This window comes from Rhinolophus ferrumequinum, chromosome 6 (genome assembly GCF_004115265.2).
Source record: "Rhinolophus ferrumequinum isolate MPI-CBG mRhiFer1 chromosome 6, mRhiFer1_v1.p, whole genome shotgun sequence".
Taxonomy (NCBI): domain Eukaryota; kingdom Metazoa; phylum Chordata; class Mammalia; order Chiroptera; family Rhinolophidae; genus Rhinolophus; species Rhinolophus ferrumequinum.
In genome coordinates, this window is record NC_046289.1 from 83,096,471 (window position 1) to 83,116,046 (window position 19,576).

At 37.5% G+C, this 19,576-nt stretch overlaps 1 protein-coding gene across 1 annotated transcript in view; it reads right to left on the minus strand.

Moving 5' to 3' along the window:
• BAZ1A (bromodomain adjacent to zinc finger domain 1A) overlaps positions 1-19,170 on the minus strand; it is an 83,275-nt gene extending 64,105 nt beyond the window's left edge. Inside the window, exons 1-3 of the mRNA XM_033108549.1 lie at positions 18,775-19,170; positions 18,116-18,286; positions 6,941-7,219 (exon numbers count right to left, since the gene is read on the minus strand). Coding sequence (XP_032964440.1) covers positions 6,941-7,219; positions 18,116-18,228 — 392 coding nt within the window. The 5' untranslated portion in view covers positions 18,229-18,286; positions 18,775-19,170. The remainder of the gene's footprint in view (positions 1-6,940; positions 7,220-18,115; positions 18,287-18,774) is intronic.
• Positions 19,171-19,576: the final 406 nt, after the last annotated feature.

The window sequence follows — 19,576 nt, forward strand, 5'->3', positions numbered from 1 at the left end:
GGGGAGGATTTGGGAAATGCACTCTAGGCCTTCACCTTCTGTGCTTTTCTTTAATATACGTGAACCTTTATAGGAAAATAAAGCAGATTTTTAAAAAACTATAAACTTCAGCTTCAGCAGAGCATACTTTTTTTTCTTACAGATTTTAGTTTTATAGAGCAATTTTAGGTTCAGAGCAAAATGGAGAGGAAGACATAGAGATTTCCCGCACACCCTGCACCCACACATGCACAGCCTTCCCCATTATCTACATTCCCATCAGTTGCGCCTTTGCTACAACTAATGAACCTACATTAATTAATAACACATCATCACTACCCAAAGTCCACAGTTTACAAGGTTCAGTCTTGGTGTACATTCTAAGGATTTGGGCAAATGAATAATGACATGTATCCATCATTACAGTACATACGGAGTAGTTTCACTGCCCTAAAAATCCTCTGTGCTTCACTAATTCATCTCTTCCCCTCACCTCAAACTCTGGCAACCCACTGATCTTTTAACTGTCTTCATAGTTTTGCCCTTTCTAGAATGTCATAATTGGAATCATACCACATATATCCTTTTCAGATTGGCTTCTTTCACTTAGTAATATGCATTTAAGGTTTCCCCATGTCTTTTCATGGCTTGATAGCTCATATCTTTTTAACACTGAATTATATTCCATTGTCTGGATATACTACCGTTTATTTATCCATTCACCTACTAAAGGACATCTTGGTTGCTTCTGTTTTGGCAATTATTAATAAAGCTGCTATAAATATTTGTGTGCAGGTTTTTTGTGGACATAAGTTTTCAACTCCTTTCCATAAATACCGAGCATATAACAATTTTGAAAATTCTAAGTCACCCATCAATATCATGAGAATTAAAATGAAACTGAAAACACTGCCAACTCTGCAACGTCTTCTAATACTACCATTATGTACGGTGCCAGGGCGTATACTTTGTAGTTAACGTTAACTTCCTGTCCTTCTTTGCTATAGGTGCTACTTCTTGCTGCTGTCAGTATATCAACTTTCAGAAGTACCTTCTCACACCTGTTGCTTCAAATCTCCACGAATTCTTGTAGCTCTGAGAACTTCTTGACTGTGCTTGTAAAATGTCTGAAAACAAGTTGCCCAAAACCAACTCTAATTTCAAAGAAATTACCAGATACACAATTATATTTTGACTCAATTTTCCAGATTCTCTCAAACTCTAGTCTTGAATAATGATTCAGTTGTCCAAAATGTTTGTTTGCTGTGTAACTTCTACCTCCTTTTTCCTTATTTAATTCTCCAATTCCAGGGTAGGGGAGAGAAGATGGGTTTATCATGCAAGCATTTGAGTTCTCTAGATCACAATCCTACCAACTCTTTATTATAAAATGATTATCAGGCTTGCTAAAAAGATATGATAAAGTTAATTGAAACATAGATGCCTTAAAACTTGCTTGTGTAGTGTTTTATAGAAGATCATATACAAATGTGGAATGACTTCAAAAACAAACAACTATGTCTTTCTAAGACACTGAAATTGTTAAAGGGGGTTTCCTTTCAGAGTTCCAATAGGGAATTTGATTCCAAGTAACACTGGCTCCGGCAGCTACTGGAGCCCCACATCATTACTGGCATCTCTTAAAACAAAACAAAAAACAAAACAAAAAACCCCAACAAACTACATGGCACTCAATAAACACAATCAAATACTAACAAGACACCTACATCAAACGGCAATATTATATAATATAGCTTAAAAAGATTCACATTCATTATGTCATTTCAACCTATGAGGCAACACTGTAAGGCGGGGGTCTATTTAACAGATGAAAAAGACTAAAGCTTAAAGAGCTTAAATTACTTGCTCAGAGCCAATACTGCTAGTCATAAAAGGCAGAATCCAAAACTAAGGAGACAGTGATACAGTGAAAGAACTGATTTTGTAAGTCAGCCCTACCTGAATTTAAATCCTACCATTTACTACTTTTAAGGCTGGAATGGAAGCTCCAATGACTTTGTTTTGTTCACTGCTCTATCTCCAGTGTCTAGAACAGTGCAAGTAAATTGCAAGAAATGAGTAAATGTATGTTGAACAATTACAAAAAATCATTTAACTTCTTTGGATCTGTTTCCTTATCTGTAAATGGACATAGTGAGTTCTTGTCTCATATGTGCTGATGTAATGTGTACACAAAGCATCTGGTAGGTATTTAAGAATTAATAGACCTGACTCCTAGTTTAGTGTTCTTTTCACAAGACCACCCATCTTCTCACTTCTCTTGTAGGCTCTAAGGAAGTAGCCTAGAACAAATGTCAGCATTATTAAGAGGCAGGCTGGGTGGTAATCAGGATGGGGAGGGTAAAGAACTAAACTGTTGGCTCAGTCAAGTAGTTAGCTGTTCTCTTTACTACCTCTGCCATAGCAATGACAAAGGATCTCTAGAAGAATCTGTTAGCTGATTGTGGTACTATCAAGAAAGAGAAAAGACAACTCAAAAAATGGGAGCAAATATTTGTAAATCATATATCTGCTAAGTAATTCTTACAACTAAGTAATCAAAAGATAAACAACCCCATTTAAAAATGGACAAAGGACCAGTATAGACATTTCTTGAAAGAAAATATACAAATGATGAATAAGCACATGAAATGATGTTCAACATAATTAGTCATTAGGGAAATGCAAATCAAAACCATAATGAGGTACCACTTCACACCCCCTAGGATGGCAAAATAAAAATTACAAAAAAGGACAATAACAAATTGTCCATACATATGGCGTGTTGGGGATGTGGCGACACCGGAAGATAAAATGATGCAGCTGCTTTGGAAAATGGTTTGGAGGTTCCTTAAATCTTAAACATAGTGACCATATGACTTTGCAATTACTAGAATACTAGACATATACCCATGGAAACTGAAAACTTATGTTCACAGAGAAACTTGTACATGGATGTTCTTAATAGCATTATTTATAATAGCCAAAAAGTGGAACAACTCAAATGTCCATCAACTGATGAACAGATATATAAAAATGTAAGAGATCCATACAGCAGAATTTGTTTATCAATAAAAAGAAATAAAATAGATGTTACAGTGTGGATGAACCTCGAAAACATAGTAAGTGAAGGAAGCCACACACAGAAGGATACATATTATATGATTCCATTTATAAAATGCCAGAATAGACAAATCCATAGAAACAGAAAATAGATTAGTGGTTGCCAGGGTTTGAGAGGAGAGGGCAGTCGGGAGTGCCTGCTAATGAGTACAGGATTTCTTGGGGTGATGAAAATATTCTGCAATTAGATAGTGGTGACAGCGGCACAACCTTGCGAATATACTAAAACACGCTGAAAGGCACATTTTAAATGGGCAAATTTAATGGTGTGTAAATTATATCTCAATAAAGCTTGTTTGAGAAAAAAAGCAGAAGATAAAAATGTGTACACTATGTAAGAAAATTCTTCACATTCTGTGGAGAAAGGATGAAGAGTGAAAGGTGGGAGTGGGAACACAGATATCTCATACTAGTGGATCCCATGAAGACAGTAAGTGACTGCTATTTCTGTCACTGGGAGAAATCCATTTAATTGTCTAAATAAGCCCCTAATGATAAACCTCAGGCTGCTGCCAGGTATAAAGGCCGAAGGAGCCTAAACATGAAAGTCAAAAGGGACACTTAGGAAACTCAATCTGGAGCTTCTCTCATCACTGAAGCTGGGCTCCCGCTAGCCTACCTCTTAAGGATGCTGGGATCTTACCACCACCATCACCACGAAACTGAACTCAATCCCAAAGTTACACAAGTAGATGCGAAGCCAGAAGAGACATATATTCCTTGGGGTCTAGAACACATTCCACACGAAAAACATCATGCCAAATCATTTCTCCGTATCATTGTAACAGAACAAGAGTTTGTAAGCATGACAGAGAACTCAAAAATCAAAATGGGAAAAGACTAACTTTTTTTACTTGTTTATTGAACACTTGCTGTGTGCCTGGCACTTTACACACAGCATCTCAGTTAATCTTCAAAATAATTCTACCAAGTATGCAAAGGAGAGATAAGTGATGCTAAATATTTGCAAAAAAGTTACACATGTAGTAAGTAGGTGGTGGAGGTACAATTCCAACCTGAGGAAATCCTGTCATTAGGCAAGTTTACATATTAAAGTTATTCTAACTGAAATTTAAGTTAGATATTTAAGAAAAAGGTAAACGGATAGCGTATATGCAGGAACTTAGAATCAAAATCGCTGAAATCTCAAGTCAGGCTTGAAGCTTAACTACAATATAAAATATGATTTTTAATAGAAGCTAATCAATAATAGAAGAAAAATATTAACTTCCATATAAGTCTCTTGAGCCAATAACAGCCTTATTTCCCCAGTAAAATGCTGCTATATTCCATTTACGAAGCAATTCAAAATGTATACCGCATACACTCTTTTTAGTCTCACCATAACCTGAAAGGATGTCATTCTCCAACAAGGTCATTCTGACTCCAAAGCCTAGACTATCACACTATTCTGCCTCCCATAAAACTAGAAATTCGTAACTTTTCTCAAACTGTACACAAAAATCAAAGATAAAAGTATTCTATTAAAACCAAGTGGCAAATGCATGAATATTTATTGTATTTCTATTCTTTATTCCTTAATTATATTATTATTCTTTATACATAATTTAAAAATTCTTTTTACTCATAGATTAACTACGTATTTAGGAAAAACAATGAAAAATAAAATGGAAAAACATTTGCAACAACATGACTAAGAGTACAATATCCCTACTATTTAATAAGTAGCTCTCACAAATCTATTAATGACAAACAAGCGAAAAGAAAAATGGGCAAAGGACTTGAACAAGCAAATAAACACTGAGATATCACTAGATATGACAAAGATTAAAAGATTATATACAGTGTTAGAGTGAGTTGTAGGGCACCCAGGCCCGGCCTCTCCGACACTCTATCTAGACCTTGATGCTCCTGAATTACTTCATTCATACGTTTATTTTAACACTTGGCAAGTCAACATGTTTATCTCTCTTTTAACTGAACTCTTTAAGGGCATCTTAATCCACTTCATACCCCAGAACCCAATCCAGTGTCTAGCCTAAAAGTGACACTTATGAATGTCAGTGAAACACAATTATCACAGCAATCAAAAACATGTGGGCCTGAGATAAGGGCAAAGATGGCTAGACTCATGACATTACTTTCTGAGGCTTCTGCATCATATTATCCACCCAGCTGCTAAAGACAAAAAAGCCAAGGAGTCGTCCACAATTTATCCGTTCCCGCACAAAGATTAAGAATGGCCAATATGCATTATGAAAATTAAGCCTTAAGTTTTCAGAAAAATACCAATTTCTTACACTTTACAATTTAAAAGCTTCTTAAACAAGAAGAGGTATGTTTCCTAACAAATAATCAATAAAATTATGACTCCCAGATTTCCCATTTCTACAATGTGCCCTAGTTTACTGCTAACAGCTACAACTACTTAAAGTTCATTTTTAAAGTAAAACAAAAAAAGCTATACAAAAACACTGAACCACTACATTTCTAGATATAAGCAATATTACTAATATTAGTTTAATGTATTCCAATGATTTGTAATCAGAAAACATTTTTGGCATAAGTTAAATAAAAACAATGACTATATGGAGAAAAAAATTCTTCTGGTTCTCAAACATGGCCCTATTATTCCTTTCAGGTAATACAGCTTGACACTCAAAAATCTGTTTTCTATGTAAATCACCAAAAACCAGAAAACATGCCTCAAAACAGTATTTATAATTTGATCTTTTTAAAAAGGGGTATATTATTGGTGGGATTACTGGTGACATATTAATCTCTCCCCTTAAAATAAAAATAAACTTTTTTCCAAAAGTCACTACACATGAAAAATTCTTCAATTTTTGCCATTTGTTGCGTCTATAATTAAGAAAAAAACCTTATTCAATTATTCACCAAAATCAAATCCAAACAAATTTAGATCTTAATATAAACATCTCTTTGCTTTTTAAGATTCATGTATAGTATGATTTAATAACTAAAATGGATTATAATTTAAGACATTCTGAAATTACATATAAACTCATGATTTTCCAAAATAAAAGATAGTAAATAATAATTAAAAAACTTTTGACTTCTAAAGTTTAAAATTCAGAAAGAAAAAACTACATTCAGGTCAATACATAGGGGGTAAAAACATCCAGAAAACATTTTATAGTCACTGCCCCAAAAGTCAAGAGGCAATACAAAGCTTTAATGCAAATAAAGATTATTATGATAAATATCAGTGACTTAAGCAATCACAAATGCTTAAGACTTTAGGAAAACATTGATTAATTTTTAACTCTGTGCCACAGATAGTGTCATTTAAAATTTTCATGTATGAAAAATCCACTTTTTTATTGAAGACCTGGGTAAAAGAAAACTTAGTGGATTATATAAAACTCAGTCCTCATTAAAGGAACTACTAAAACCCAGCAAGAAATATAGGCATACTTAAACTTTCAAGTAAATAAGAGGACATAGTAGATATCTTTAAGGTTTTTTTAACTCTTAAATAAAGATGAAATTTCCAGGTAATGGACTTATACAGTAAATGAAAAAGAGAAGGAATGGTTAATAAAGCAATGGAATGATCTTCAAGATATTTTAAGCAGAAAAAAAGGTACAGTGTAGTGTACGTTAGTTACCTTTTCCATTAAAAGGGGCAGGAGATTGTGTGTGCGTGTGTGTGTACATGTTTTTGATGGTCTATATAAAAATTAGCTTTCGAAAAATACATAAGAAATTGCTAACACTAGAGCTCTAGGGAGGGTAACAGGGTAGCGAGAGGATAGTAAAAGGAAAGCTTTCTTCAATTAACCTTTCTGTGTACTTTGAATTTTGTGCAATGTGAATGCATGGAAAGCAAAAGAAAAAATTAAAAGTACTTTACCTGGCACCATTGTTCCTAATGACTTCCACAGTTTCTTCAACAAAATATCGATCTTTGACATATGCAAAAATATCATCACAAATTTCATGTAAGCGTGAACGATGGGTAAGGCTGGTCAAGTATAACACTGGAATAATTAGTGGTTCTGGAAAACTCTGAAGATTTTGTCTTGCTTTTTTTTCTGACTCAAGTGCTTCCTGATAGGTCAGTCCAGGTCTACCCGTCACAGCACAACTCCACACAAGACTGTTGCACAGAATGGTTCGTTCAAAAAAGTCACTGATTAAAAAACAAAAATAAAAATCCATTACCTATCATTTCACAAATTTTACATAAAAAGCTGAAGAATTGTGCCTTTATTGCAAAAATTTACATAGAATCATAGAACTCAACAAGGGTTTAGTAATGGTCAACTTACACATAAATACAAACTTAAAAAAAAGTATATTTAAACTAGACATTTATATTTTATAATTTAAAGATAAATTCAGCCAAAACCGGACTTTGATTTCCATTAGTTTTAAAATTGGGAGCAAAACTGAAAATAAAGTCAACCTTTCTTTTTCCTTCTAATTTTTAAGCTTTTTGTTCCAAAGCAGTCAAAACACTGGAGTCAATTCAAACACTTGACTATGAAATTTAAAAGACTTTATTATAATAGTGAAAAACTGGGAAATCTAAGCTTCTAAAAGTAAGAGAAAGGTTATGTAAATTGTAGTGTTTCATAAGATGAAAAATTATAATCATTAAACAGTATAAGGGGAGTTCTTAAATATATATGGTCCCATCTGTGTTAAAAGAAAAAAGGAAAGGAAAAGGAAGGAAGGACAAGATAAGCTAAAGAAGCATAAAAGATTTCTGGAGTATTATACAAGGTAATAACTACAGACTGGGGGTGGGACTGGGGAATCATTCCACTCAGTCCTTTCCTGCATCTTTGAAATTTTTTAAAATAAGTATTTCTTTTCAAAAATTCTACCCATTCACTTTTAAAATGTAAGAGCTATAGTATGAAAGATTTCTAAGGTATATTAAGTAAGAAAACTCAAATCATTGACTAACACAATCCCATGTATGTTAATCATAGTAATAAAAATGTGTGTAGTTATATAAATACTATAAACAGATGTTCCCTATAGAGAAAGGGAGAGACTGGGAAGGAAGGAAAAGGAAATTTTGTTCTAAATATTCTATATTGTTTGAATTTTTATAATGAGCATGTATGTGTATTGTTTTTACACTATTTTTTAAACAGGAAAGGTTAGAGATATGCCAAAAGGTTAACAATGGTTGCCTCTAAGTGGTAAGATGCATAAATACTTTCTCCCTCTCTATACTTGGTCTACTTTCCAATAATTATATGTAACCGATAAAATTTACTATTCTCTAATTTTTTCTCCTTCCTGAAATCCCCCTATCCCACTCTCATCACATTCTAAAAGATTTGAGGGCAATTCCATTAAGATAATTTCGTTTGTATATTTGTCTGTAGAACAACAACAAAAAATGAAATCTGTGGAAATAAAGTGAAACTAATCATACCTTAATGTAAATGAGATCTAAAGAGATAGCATGTATATGCCAAGTTACATGACTATAATAATTCAGTACAAAGAAGATCCTTTTGAAATATGTACTCTTAAGTAGGTGGGATAATGGATGTATCATTAAAACATAAAGTAAAAAGTGATTATAAGACAGAGGCAGATATCCTTTGGGAATTCATAGGAAGGGAAGGAGGAGACGCAGACAAAAAAAGGTCAAGAAATACTAGAACATGTTTTGGAGGAAGTCATGTTAAAGAGTTAGGGTTGTAAAGGAAACAGTTGGAGAAAAAAAAGGCCAGAGAGAGAAAAAATATAATCTCTTCCTATAAGCAAGAAAATCTGTCAGATAAATAACTTCTTAGCTAAGAGAGAGGCAACAAACATACCCAATAGGTGGTTATCAATGGTGCAGAACAAAATGAATGGATGGATCTTGAAAGAGGTCTTATCTGTTTTACTGCCTAAAACTACAGTTGACTTAGAAAACTTTATGTTTTAAACTTTTTCCTATAGAAACAAACATGTCTGTGAGACTCAGCTTCCCAAGCTACCAACACATAGCAAATATGTGTGATGTACACTTCTAATAATTTAACTATATCTAGTACTATTTAAGAAAAATGTATTTCAAGCCTAAATACCTCACACATGAACTAGTTTCTAAAACAGTGCTAATAAAAATATAATGCTAGCAATACACATAATTTAAAATTTTCTAGTGACCACATTTAAAAATTTTAAAAGAAACAATAATGAAATTAATTTTATATTGTATTTAATCTAATATACCCCAATTATATATACCCCAAATGATTTTATTTCAATATGTAATCAATATTGAAATAGTTTAACATTTTTTGGTACTAGATCTTCAAAATCTAGTAGGTATTTCACACTTATTGCACATCTTAATTCTGACTAGTCAGATTTCAAGTTCTTAATAATCCTGTACCAAGTCATGGCTCCTATTGGACAGCACTGCTCTAGCCATAGCAGGTCAGTATTTGGTAACCTGAGGTAATTGGTAGGTCATGGATATTTGGTGCCAATGTAAGGCGACAGACTTTACACCCAGCTGCAGTTAACACTATTTACATTTGTTAACATTGTTCAAAACAACAAGGAGAGCAATGGCACAAGTATCACAAACCTCTACTAAACATGGGATACCAGGCAGAAAAATAGGAGTCAGTAACCAGTGACATACAGCTTCCTTTTACACCAGGTTTCTAGCCTCCTACAAAGTGTTTGTACTGTTTGTTTCCTTTGTGTCTACCTACTCTACAAAGATGTTACCGTATTTTGCCATGTATAATGCGCTCCCGTGTATAACGTGCACCCATGTTTTTAGCCCAAACTTCCAGGGAAAAAAAGCTTTCGTTTTAATTTTTTAATTCAAATTTTTATTTGTTTACATTTAGGTATTTGTATTTTGTATTATAAAGGAACTTTAGCATTTATTTTTTAACATATTATGGTACAAGAAATTTTATGTAACAAATAACTACAAAACACAAGAACAGGTACAAGGTACAAGAAATTTTATGTACCGGTAACAAATTCATGACATTTATGCATCATAGAAAGCCAAGAACTCTTCATCGTTGCAAGTTCATTTTAAGTTCAACAAAACCAATTATCGTATTTCAGGGTACTATTTTGTATACGGATATCATTATTGATTTCCAGAGTTACACTTTTAACTCATAAGCATAAATAAAACAATTAAAAACATTTATATAGATACGGAATTAGTACACCTATGTATAATGTGCATCCTTATTTTTCCCTCACAAATTTGGGCAAAAAAAGTATGCATTATACATGGCAAAATACGGTATATTACACCCTGCTGCGCACAACGGTCTGCCTCAGGACAGGGAGGCAGGGCACACTACCACAGTGGCAATTTTAATGCAAGGGAAAAAAAGCCCAAGGACGACTTTTCCTATTTATCACTCCCTCCCAGCATGGCCCCATTTCTAACATTACAACCCTTCACTTTCTTCCATTTCTGTAATTTTGCTTTTCCCCCATTCATCATACACATTCAAATGTACAGGATTTTCTTAATACTAAACCCTAGGGGGAAGGTTCCAGTGCCTCTTCAAGCTCTATATTACAAAATGAAACTTTTACAAGAAGCATATTTTACTATTGAGAGCAAAAAATTATAAAATACAAAGCACTGTTTTATATGAATATATGTGTAGGCTAATACAGATTATGTCTTCAATTTATTACTACATTCCTTCAACAATCCCCTTTTCCAGAGATGGGCATACTGCTGGACCAGAGGGCAAATCCAGCCTTGCACCTGTCTTTGCAGTTTTATTGAACACAACCATACCTACCCCTTTAGATCCTGTCTGACTGACTGCTTTCTCACATCATCTGACAGTTGGGTAGGTGCAACTGACACCCTATGGCCTGCAAAGCCTAAAATATTGATTATCTGGCCCTTTAAGTTTGATGACTTCTGCTATTTACCATTATTTCTTAAGAAAAAATTGCTTGAGTTAGCAGGTCGACTACTGGTAAGAACACACTTCTAACATAAAGTCAACCAACTCTGGTGAACAAACTAAGGAACAAAGGGCAACATACTGATAACTTGCTGGTTATTTGGAAAACTAAAAATCTAGTAGAATAAGATTAAGAATGAACTGACAAAAACCAGAAACCAAACATAATTCAGAAAAGATAAGTGAAAAATGTACTCAAGAGCCAAATTTTTATTAACTAGACATAAGCAAAGATAAGAAAGATCCAGCACAATACTGCAGAAAAGATCTAAGGGACATAAGCAAACTACCCCATCCACAAAATAATTAGTGTAATTGAGAAATGGAGCCACAGGTTAAAAACTGATATAATTCCTGACTTAAACAGCATATAATATGCGAGACATGGGAAGTATGGCTCATAAACTTAGAAAAATAGTAATTTGTAGAAGACAGCATCAATTGTTCTAACAATTTCCTTCACTGACAGGGTTATAAAAGCAGCTTAGGCGATCATAGGCATGGCAGATTTAACACGCTTTATATTATACAGTACAGAAAAATACCAGCTAGATGAAAATTACATTTATTCATAAATGATCAGGGGAAAAGTTTGACTAATTAAAAATATAAAGTTTAATTTTAAAAAACTTTAAAGAAATAACTTTGTATTTTACTTAGTGCTATCAGACAGACTTAGATAATGACAACATACAATACAAGGCAGTCTCCTAAAATCTGCAGATGACACTAAGGTAAGGAATAGCAGTAAAGATTTTTTAAATATAGAGACTAAAATCTTAAGTAGAAATCAACAAAGGTGAAACTTTATACTAGCTTAACAAAAGTCCTAGCTTAACAATAATGAATGTGAAAAGGGCAAATTTCAAGTGAACTGCAAATTCACATTTCTATGCCTTTTTACATTGCTTTCTCTGGTTAAAAAGTATTCTTTAGAGCATTCTCTGCTTAGAATGCCCTTTTTCCCTATTCTGTGTCTTAATAGCTCCATCTTTCAGGACCCCACTCAGATGTTATCTCCTATTTGAGGGTTTCCTCAACTCCGTAGCAGTTATCAGCTCAATCTTCTATGCTCCCATTACACTGGCTTCATAGCTCATATGTAATTTATGCCCTTGTGCTGTAGACATGAATTCATTTCTCACTACAGGGACAAATTATCTCAGCATCTCCGAAGACTCTCCAAAGGATAGTGTCAAGAATAAACAAATGTACCCTCACTGGCAGTCCACATTTCTTTTTAAGTATATCTAGACAGAGAAAGTACACATATGAATGGCAAGGAGGGAGGAAAGTGAATCTCCCAGCTTTACCACTTGTAGAAAGTGAATTTCAGTAAGTTCCACAACCTCATTGAACCCGGTTCCCCTTCTGTAAAATGGGGACAATATCTTTCATGAACCGTCAATACGAAAATTAAATAAGATAAAATAGTATGCCCAGCACAGATGCACTTAATAAACAGTATCAATTTTTATTGTGCAGGTGCCAAATTTGCGATAGAAATCCTAGAGTTGTTAAATAAATCCTCCGGTGTTATTCTACACACCGGAGAATAACCAGTATAACAGAGGAACAATGTCAGAGGAAAACATAAAAGACGTGACAATCTTTGAAGAGAAAGTCTGGCACTGGGAAGAGAGATAAGAAGAGCAATTAACTGCAAAGGAACTACTGTGTTTCCCCGAAAATAAGACCTAGCCGGACAATCAGCTCTAATGCGTCTTTTGGAGCAAAAATTAATATAAGACCCGGTATTGTATTACATTATTATATTATATTATATTGTATTATATTACACCAGGTCTTATAGTAAAATAAGACCGCGTCTTATATTAAGTTTTGCTACAAAACATGCATTAGAGCTGATGGTCTAGCTAGGTCTTATTTTGAAGGAAATAAGGTATTAGCAAACAGCCGAAATCTAATCAGGACAACCTAAGTATAAAATCTTAACTGCTTAGAGGTACACTATTTGCAAAGATGATTGCAATGCCCCCATGTTCTTGGTGCACACTTCAACAAATATTAGGAAGAATTGTCCATAATAAGCACCATGTGATGTAATTAAGAACATAAACTCTAGAGTCTGATGTGGCTGTGTCACCAATTGCTAGGTAGGGGGTTTTCAACACTGATCTTAGGCTTACTCTCCCTATCCCAAACCTAGCTTCCTCATCTGTAAAAGAGAGCTGTTGAAAGGACTGAATGAACAAATGAGGAGCTGATGAATAAAGAAAACAGGAGGCCTTACAAACTAATCCAACACCTGTCACTGGAAAGTCAGGTTGAAACAAACTGGTCAGTGATGTTGTGAAAGAGATTTCTACATTTTGTATGAAAAGTGTGACTCATTCAAAGATGGAAAATACATTCCAATTGCAAGGGTCTAAATGGCTAAAAAAAAGAAGTTATTTTGTTTAGGATATTAAGTCATTAGATAATACAAATCATTTTCCTATCCCACAAATCTAGAATTTCTGGTATTCAGACCCAACTATTCTTTTTTTGAACAATCCACAACCAAATAAAAATTTAAAACCAAAACTGTTGTCAGCTAACCCCATTACAGATTATGTTTTCATCTTATTTAAGAGATTAAATTATGTACTTAATTCGGTTCTCTATATCTATGAGCCTACCTTAATATATAATATATATATACACACACATATATATATATTCTAGATCCCATATATGAGTATAAGAAAAATCGTAAGGCATTTGTCTTTCTCTGATTTATTTCACTCAGTATAATGCACCTGATGTTCATCCATGTTGTCACAAATGGCAAGATTTCATTCTTTATGGCTGATAACAAATCACAGTATACACATATATACAGAGGATGCCAAAAAATGTATACATATTTTAAGGAAAACTATATTAAAATTGTAATACACATGATTACAATTGTAATACACACCAATAAAAAAGAATGAATGCAAGTCACGTTTGACTTCTGCAAATAAGAGAGATGCTCAAAGTGGTTACCATCAGCGTCCAGACACTTCTGATTACAGCGAACTACTGCTTCAGCAACATTGACCAAAGTGTCCATTTGAATACATTTTTTGGCACCCCGGTATATGTGTGTATATGTATATACTATAATTTCTTTATCCAGTCATCCAACAACACTTAGGTTGTTTCCGTATCTTGGATATTGTAAATAATACTGCAGTGAACATAGGGGTGCAGATATCTTTTCAAGTTAGTGTTTTTTCTCCTTTGGATAAATACACAGAAATGGAACTGCTGGATCATATGGTAGTTCTAGCTTTAATTTTTTGAGGAACCGCCATACTGTTTTCCATAGTCGCTACACCAATTGAAGTTCCACATCAACAGTGCTTAAGAGTTCCCTTTTCTCTACATTCCTAACATTTGTTATTTCTAGTCTTCTTTTGTTTTGGAAGTTAGAAAGTTTATTTAGAAAAGAAGCACAGCACTGGCACAGGAATTGCTGGGGCAGAGTCTAGGGCAAACAGCTGCCTCTAATCTTTTTGATAATAGCCATTCTAACAGGTGTGAGGTGATATCTCATATCTCATTGTTTTTTTGATTTGCATTTCCCTGATGATTAATGATGTAGAGCATCTTTTCATGTACCTCTTGGCCATCTGTACATCTTTGGAAAAAGATCTATTCAGATCTTCTGTCCATTTTTTAGTTAAATTATTTAGGGTTTTTTTGTTGTTTTTTTTTGCTATTGAGTTGTATGAGATCTTTATATATTTTGGATATTAACTCTTTTCAGATATACCGTGTTTCCCCGAAAATAAGACCTAGCTGGACCATCAGCTCTCATGCATCTATTGGAGGCTTACTCTCCCTATAGAGTAAGGGAGAAAATTAATATAGGTCTTATATTAATTTTTCCTCCAATAGACACATGAGAACTGATGGTCCGGCTAGGTCTTCTTTTCAGGGAAACACAGTATGATTTGCAAGTATTTTATCCCATTCAGTAGGTTGCCTTTCATTTTATTGATGGTTTCCTTTGTTGTGTGGAAGCTTTTTAGTTTGATGTAGTCCCACTTGTTTATTTTTGCTTTTGTTGCTTTTGTTTTTGGTGTCAGATTCAAAAAAATCATCACCAAGACTGACGTCAAGGAGCTTACTACCTATCTTATCTTCTAGGGATTTTATGATTTCAGGTCTTACGTTCAAGTCTTTAATCCATTTGAGTTAATTTTTCTGTATGGTGGAAAACATGGTCCAGTTTCATTGCTTTGCACTTTAGCTTATGCATTTGTCTATAATTAATGTGCCATTTTTAATGAGTCTACTTATGGAAATCAGGTCAAACAGAGTTAGCAATTAGTTAAAGAGCATGTAGTTCAAACAAACAAAATAAAGGAGTTTGTACTATATGACCACTAATGATCCATCCTAGCCATAGTCCCTGTTTCAAAGAATTCAGGGTCTAGGAAAAGAGAAAATATGAGGCAACAAATACACTGCATTACAATGCAATAACAGCAGATGGTACACTAGATAAAATGGAGGGGGTGATCACTGCTGCCTAGAAGGTTAAAAGAGGAAGCATTAGATTATAATATCAAATAAGATAAAGACAGAAAACGATTTAGCAATTAAAAAGTCACTGGCAACCAGAGTTAGAAGCAAGTGTCTTTGCGTTGTGTTGGGAAGTGAACAAGGAGGGGAGATGTAGAAAAATCTCTTTGAGACTGATTAGAGGGTGTTATATTGAAGAAATAAAAAACCTGAGCAAGTAGTAAGCATAGTGGTCTTCAGACAAATACGGAAGAAAAACATTCAAGATAATGCACTTAAAGGATAATCTTCAAACTCACATAAACCAATTGGTGATTCAACGAATGAGTGAAAACTGAGGTTTTCTTTATAGTTTCTCCAGATGTGTGCTAAGGGTTAAATTACCAGAATACTGCAGACCACCATATAATATCCACCATGAATACACAGTATTTTAGCAGATCTCTTTGTAATCATCTGAGAGAAAGATAAAGTAACTCAAAATTTAAGACAATGAAATGGCAGTCTTATTCCAATCTTGCCAATTCAAAATCAGAAAGACTAATACCTAAGAATATCAGTAGCTCTGCTTGTTCAGAGTAAATTAAATATCTTTGCTCCCAAACCAATCGCCTCTCCTGAACTGCTTGCAATTTCCCCAAACCCAAAAAAAGTCAGCACAGAGGGGGAAAAAAATTATTTTTTTAAATTTAATGTCATAATGCTACAAAGGACACAGTTCCTTAATATTAATGGAAAGTAGTAAGACTTGGATTACCAAAAATCTCTTCCTTTATTTCAGCATTTTGAATTTCTCCATGATTATAGTAAATAATCAAGAACCAAAGTACACGAAAATTGTTTAAAAAAGGTAACAGCCATGTTCAATCTCTCTTCTAAAGTGAGAAGGGCCTCTTAAAAAAGACAAGATTGCTTATATCAAAGGCGAGAAGAGTTTGAAATTTAGGCCCATTTCTTATTTTGTTGGCACTCGTATTTAAATACAATTTTTTAAAAATTTGGATTACTAAGATTTTAATTTAAACTTAAAAAAAAAAGATATCATCCTTGTCTAGTTACCTAATCCAAATTCACTTAAGTAGTTACAAGAGTGAACTCTATTTGAGTAACAAAACAAGTCTGTACAGGAGCAGAGTAAGATGTACACTCCTATTTAAGAAGTACTGTCTGCTAAAAAACTTCTCTAGATATAACATGTTTGTGTGTAATTTTCTGTGGAGCTGAAGACAAAGAAGGCTTACTTAAAAGCTTACAGGAATTGACTTTACTAACTTCACTATGTATTCATTTCTCAGACAGGTGCAGTTTTGACTAAAGCTCTCCCTCGATCAAGCCCCCACTCAGAAAAGGTGCCTCTTACACACAATTTATATTTGGTTGCTGTAACACTTGGTTTCTAAGCCACAAAAGATTCCTTCTCAGTGGAGAGAATAAAGCATAAGAAAAGGGGGATAGGGGCTAGTTCAGTGATTGATCAATTCAGGTTCTCACTTGGAGAAAAACTGTGTTTAAAAACGTATCTCTAAAAACACCCAGTTGTTTAGTATCACAGGACAAGGGGATCCCTTGGGATAAACCAGGCAAGAGACTGAAAATGTAGGGGTTCAAACTACACACGCAACAGCTCCGGATTCTTATCAAAACAATAGCGAGTGGCACATGTCAGGCGGCCCACATGCGCAGGGGGATAAAAGAGACTGGGCTGAAGCTGGAGTTGAACTTGTCTTAACCCCCTCCCCCCAACCCCCACCGCGGCCCACCCGGCTACTCGAAAGTGAAAACGAGGGGCACCCAGGGCTCTGCTCTTTCCCCCTCCTCTTCCCCCGCCCAGCCCAGACTTCTTCCTCACCCGGTTTCCCGGAGGCGGAGACGCTGAGTTCCCCGGGGCCGGGAGTTAGTCACCAAGAAGAGGCGGTGACAGAGCGCACGGCTCGCGTCGTATACCCCGAGGCCTAGCCGCACGAGACAGGAGGCCGCCGACAGAGGGTCGTGTCCCGGGCCCCACGGCCCCCAGCGAGGCCCCTCCTTTCCTGACTCTCAACTCCGCTCCCCCCCCGCCCCTACCCTAGGCAGCTCCAACGTCAGGTTCCACTCCCGACCGAGAAAACGACTCCCAGCCCGGCCGTTTCCTGCCCCCGGGGGCGGGGATTCCCTCCCCAGGCCGGGGGACAGCGGCCCCGTGCTGCTGACCTGAGCGGGGATCCCCTCTGCTGCCGGGCGGGGATCCCGGAACTGGCCCCGAAGTGCGCGTGTGGCCGCGGCGGGGAGGGGTGAGGCGGGGAGTTTCCGCCGCCCGACTGCCGGGCGGCAGCCGCTGCTAGAAGCGGTCCACACGGCGGGCCAGCGACCCTAGCGTCCGCGTCCCCGGCCCGCTCTCCCTACACGCACCTCGGCGGGTCGTGCCGCCCTGGAACCCCGCGCCGTCACCGGGTCGGGCTCAGAAACGCGGGCCTGAGGCCACCCGTCATTTTCTAGTCGCCCCGCCAGAAGCCCAGAGTTAGGAAAGGGAGGGGAGACAAAAGGACACTGGGGAGGGAGTCCCCACACTCCCTCGCACCCCCCGCGCCCGGCCGGGCCCTTACTCGTAGTGGCGGAAGATCTCGTTGGTGACTTTACAGTAGAAAACTTCCTCGTCGGGCCGCAGGTCCGCGGGCGGCTTCTGTCTCACAAACGGCTTTCGGTGTAGCAGCGGCATCTCCCGTCCGCCCGCGGGCTCACCCCGACCCTCGGCCGCCCGCGTCGGCCCCGCTTCCCTATCAAAATTGGAGGGAAAGGAAAGCCGGTAAGGTGGGGAGCGCTCGGCGGCGGCATGGGCCGGTCCGCGCGCCGGGGAAGCTCGACTGCCTTTTGTGTGACTGACGCGCCGCGGCTGCCACCGGAGCCGAGGTCGCTTCGGTCGCTGCCGGGGTGTTAAGCAAGCCGAGCCGCCGCCGCCTCTGCACTCCCAGCGCGCCCCACCTCCGCACGCCCGTTTGCCGGCTCACAATGGGGTTGGCCGCCCCGCCGCTGGCGGGCGGTGCGGGAGCGGCGCCCCCCTCCCCCAGCGCCGGCTCCCGGGCCGCCGCCGCCGCCGCCGCCGCGGCGGGGCTCACAACGTGCTCGGCGCGGAGCCGGCCAGCCCGACGCCGCAAGGGAGCTCGCTGCGGGCGGACCCCGGCGCCCCTCTGCTTTGTTCGCCCGCTCGCTTACACTTCCCTGCCGGCGCCGGCCGGCTCCTGAGCGACCACACGGAGCCCCTCACCTGCGAGCACGCCTACTGCCACTTCTCCACCTTCTCAACTACCGAAGGCAGCGAGGGGAGGCTCTGTCCTCCTGGGGGGTCGCTTCTCGCCGGCCCCGCCGCGCCCCCGGCCGCCGCTTCTCCAGCTGCCACGGCCTGGCTCTGCGCGGGGGATCGCGTCCCACCGCCACTTCCCCGCCTCTCGGAGCTCCTGGGAAGTTTCTGATCTACTTTCGGCTCAGAAGGAGGAAGAGCTGTTGGGAGGAGCTTTTCACTTCTCGCTTCTACCTTTTTATTGGCTACTCGATGACTTTTACAGCTTGTCACTGATACAGGAAGAGACGGCGGAAAGCCTGGGAGAGCTACATTATTAATTAATGGAGCAACCCCTTGTGAAGAATCAGAAGCATCCTCCATGTTTGAGATTATCAGCCAAAAGATCTAGGAGAAGCGCTGGGGTTTCATAAACACATGGCTAACAAACTAAAGCCTTCATCTTCAAGCCTGGTACCATCGCTTGGTTATATGAGGGGGAAATGATTACAATTAACATCTAACTTGTATTTTAAACATAGGAAGAGAAACGAGGAATAAGATAAAAAGTATTTTGATATTTTATTCAAAATTAGAATTCTAGTGTCTAAAACAATATTTTGCTTGTGTAAACATCCATCTTGAAAAAGTACCTTACTTGACAGCAGTTCTCTTTAATACTCAGAGAGGGCAATTCAAAGATTTAGCAGAGGAAAAGATCAAAAAAGTGTGTTAGAAAATGTCATCATTGGACCCCCCACATATTTAAAACTAAAAAACACACCTTTAA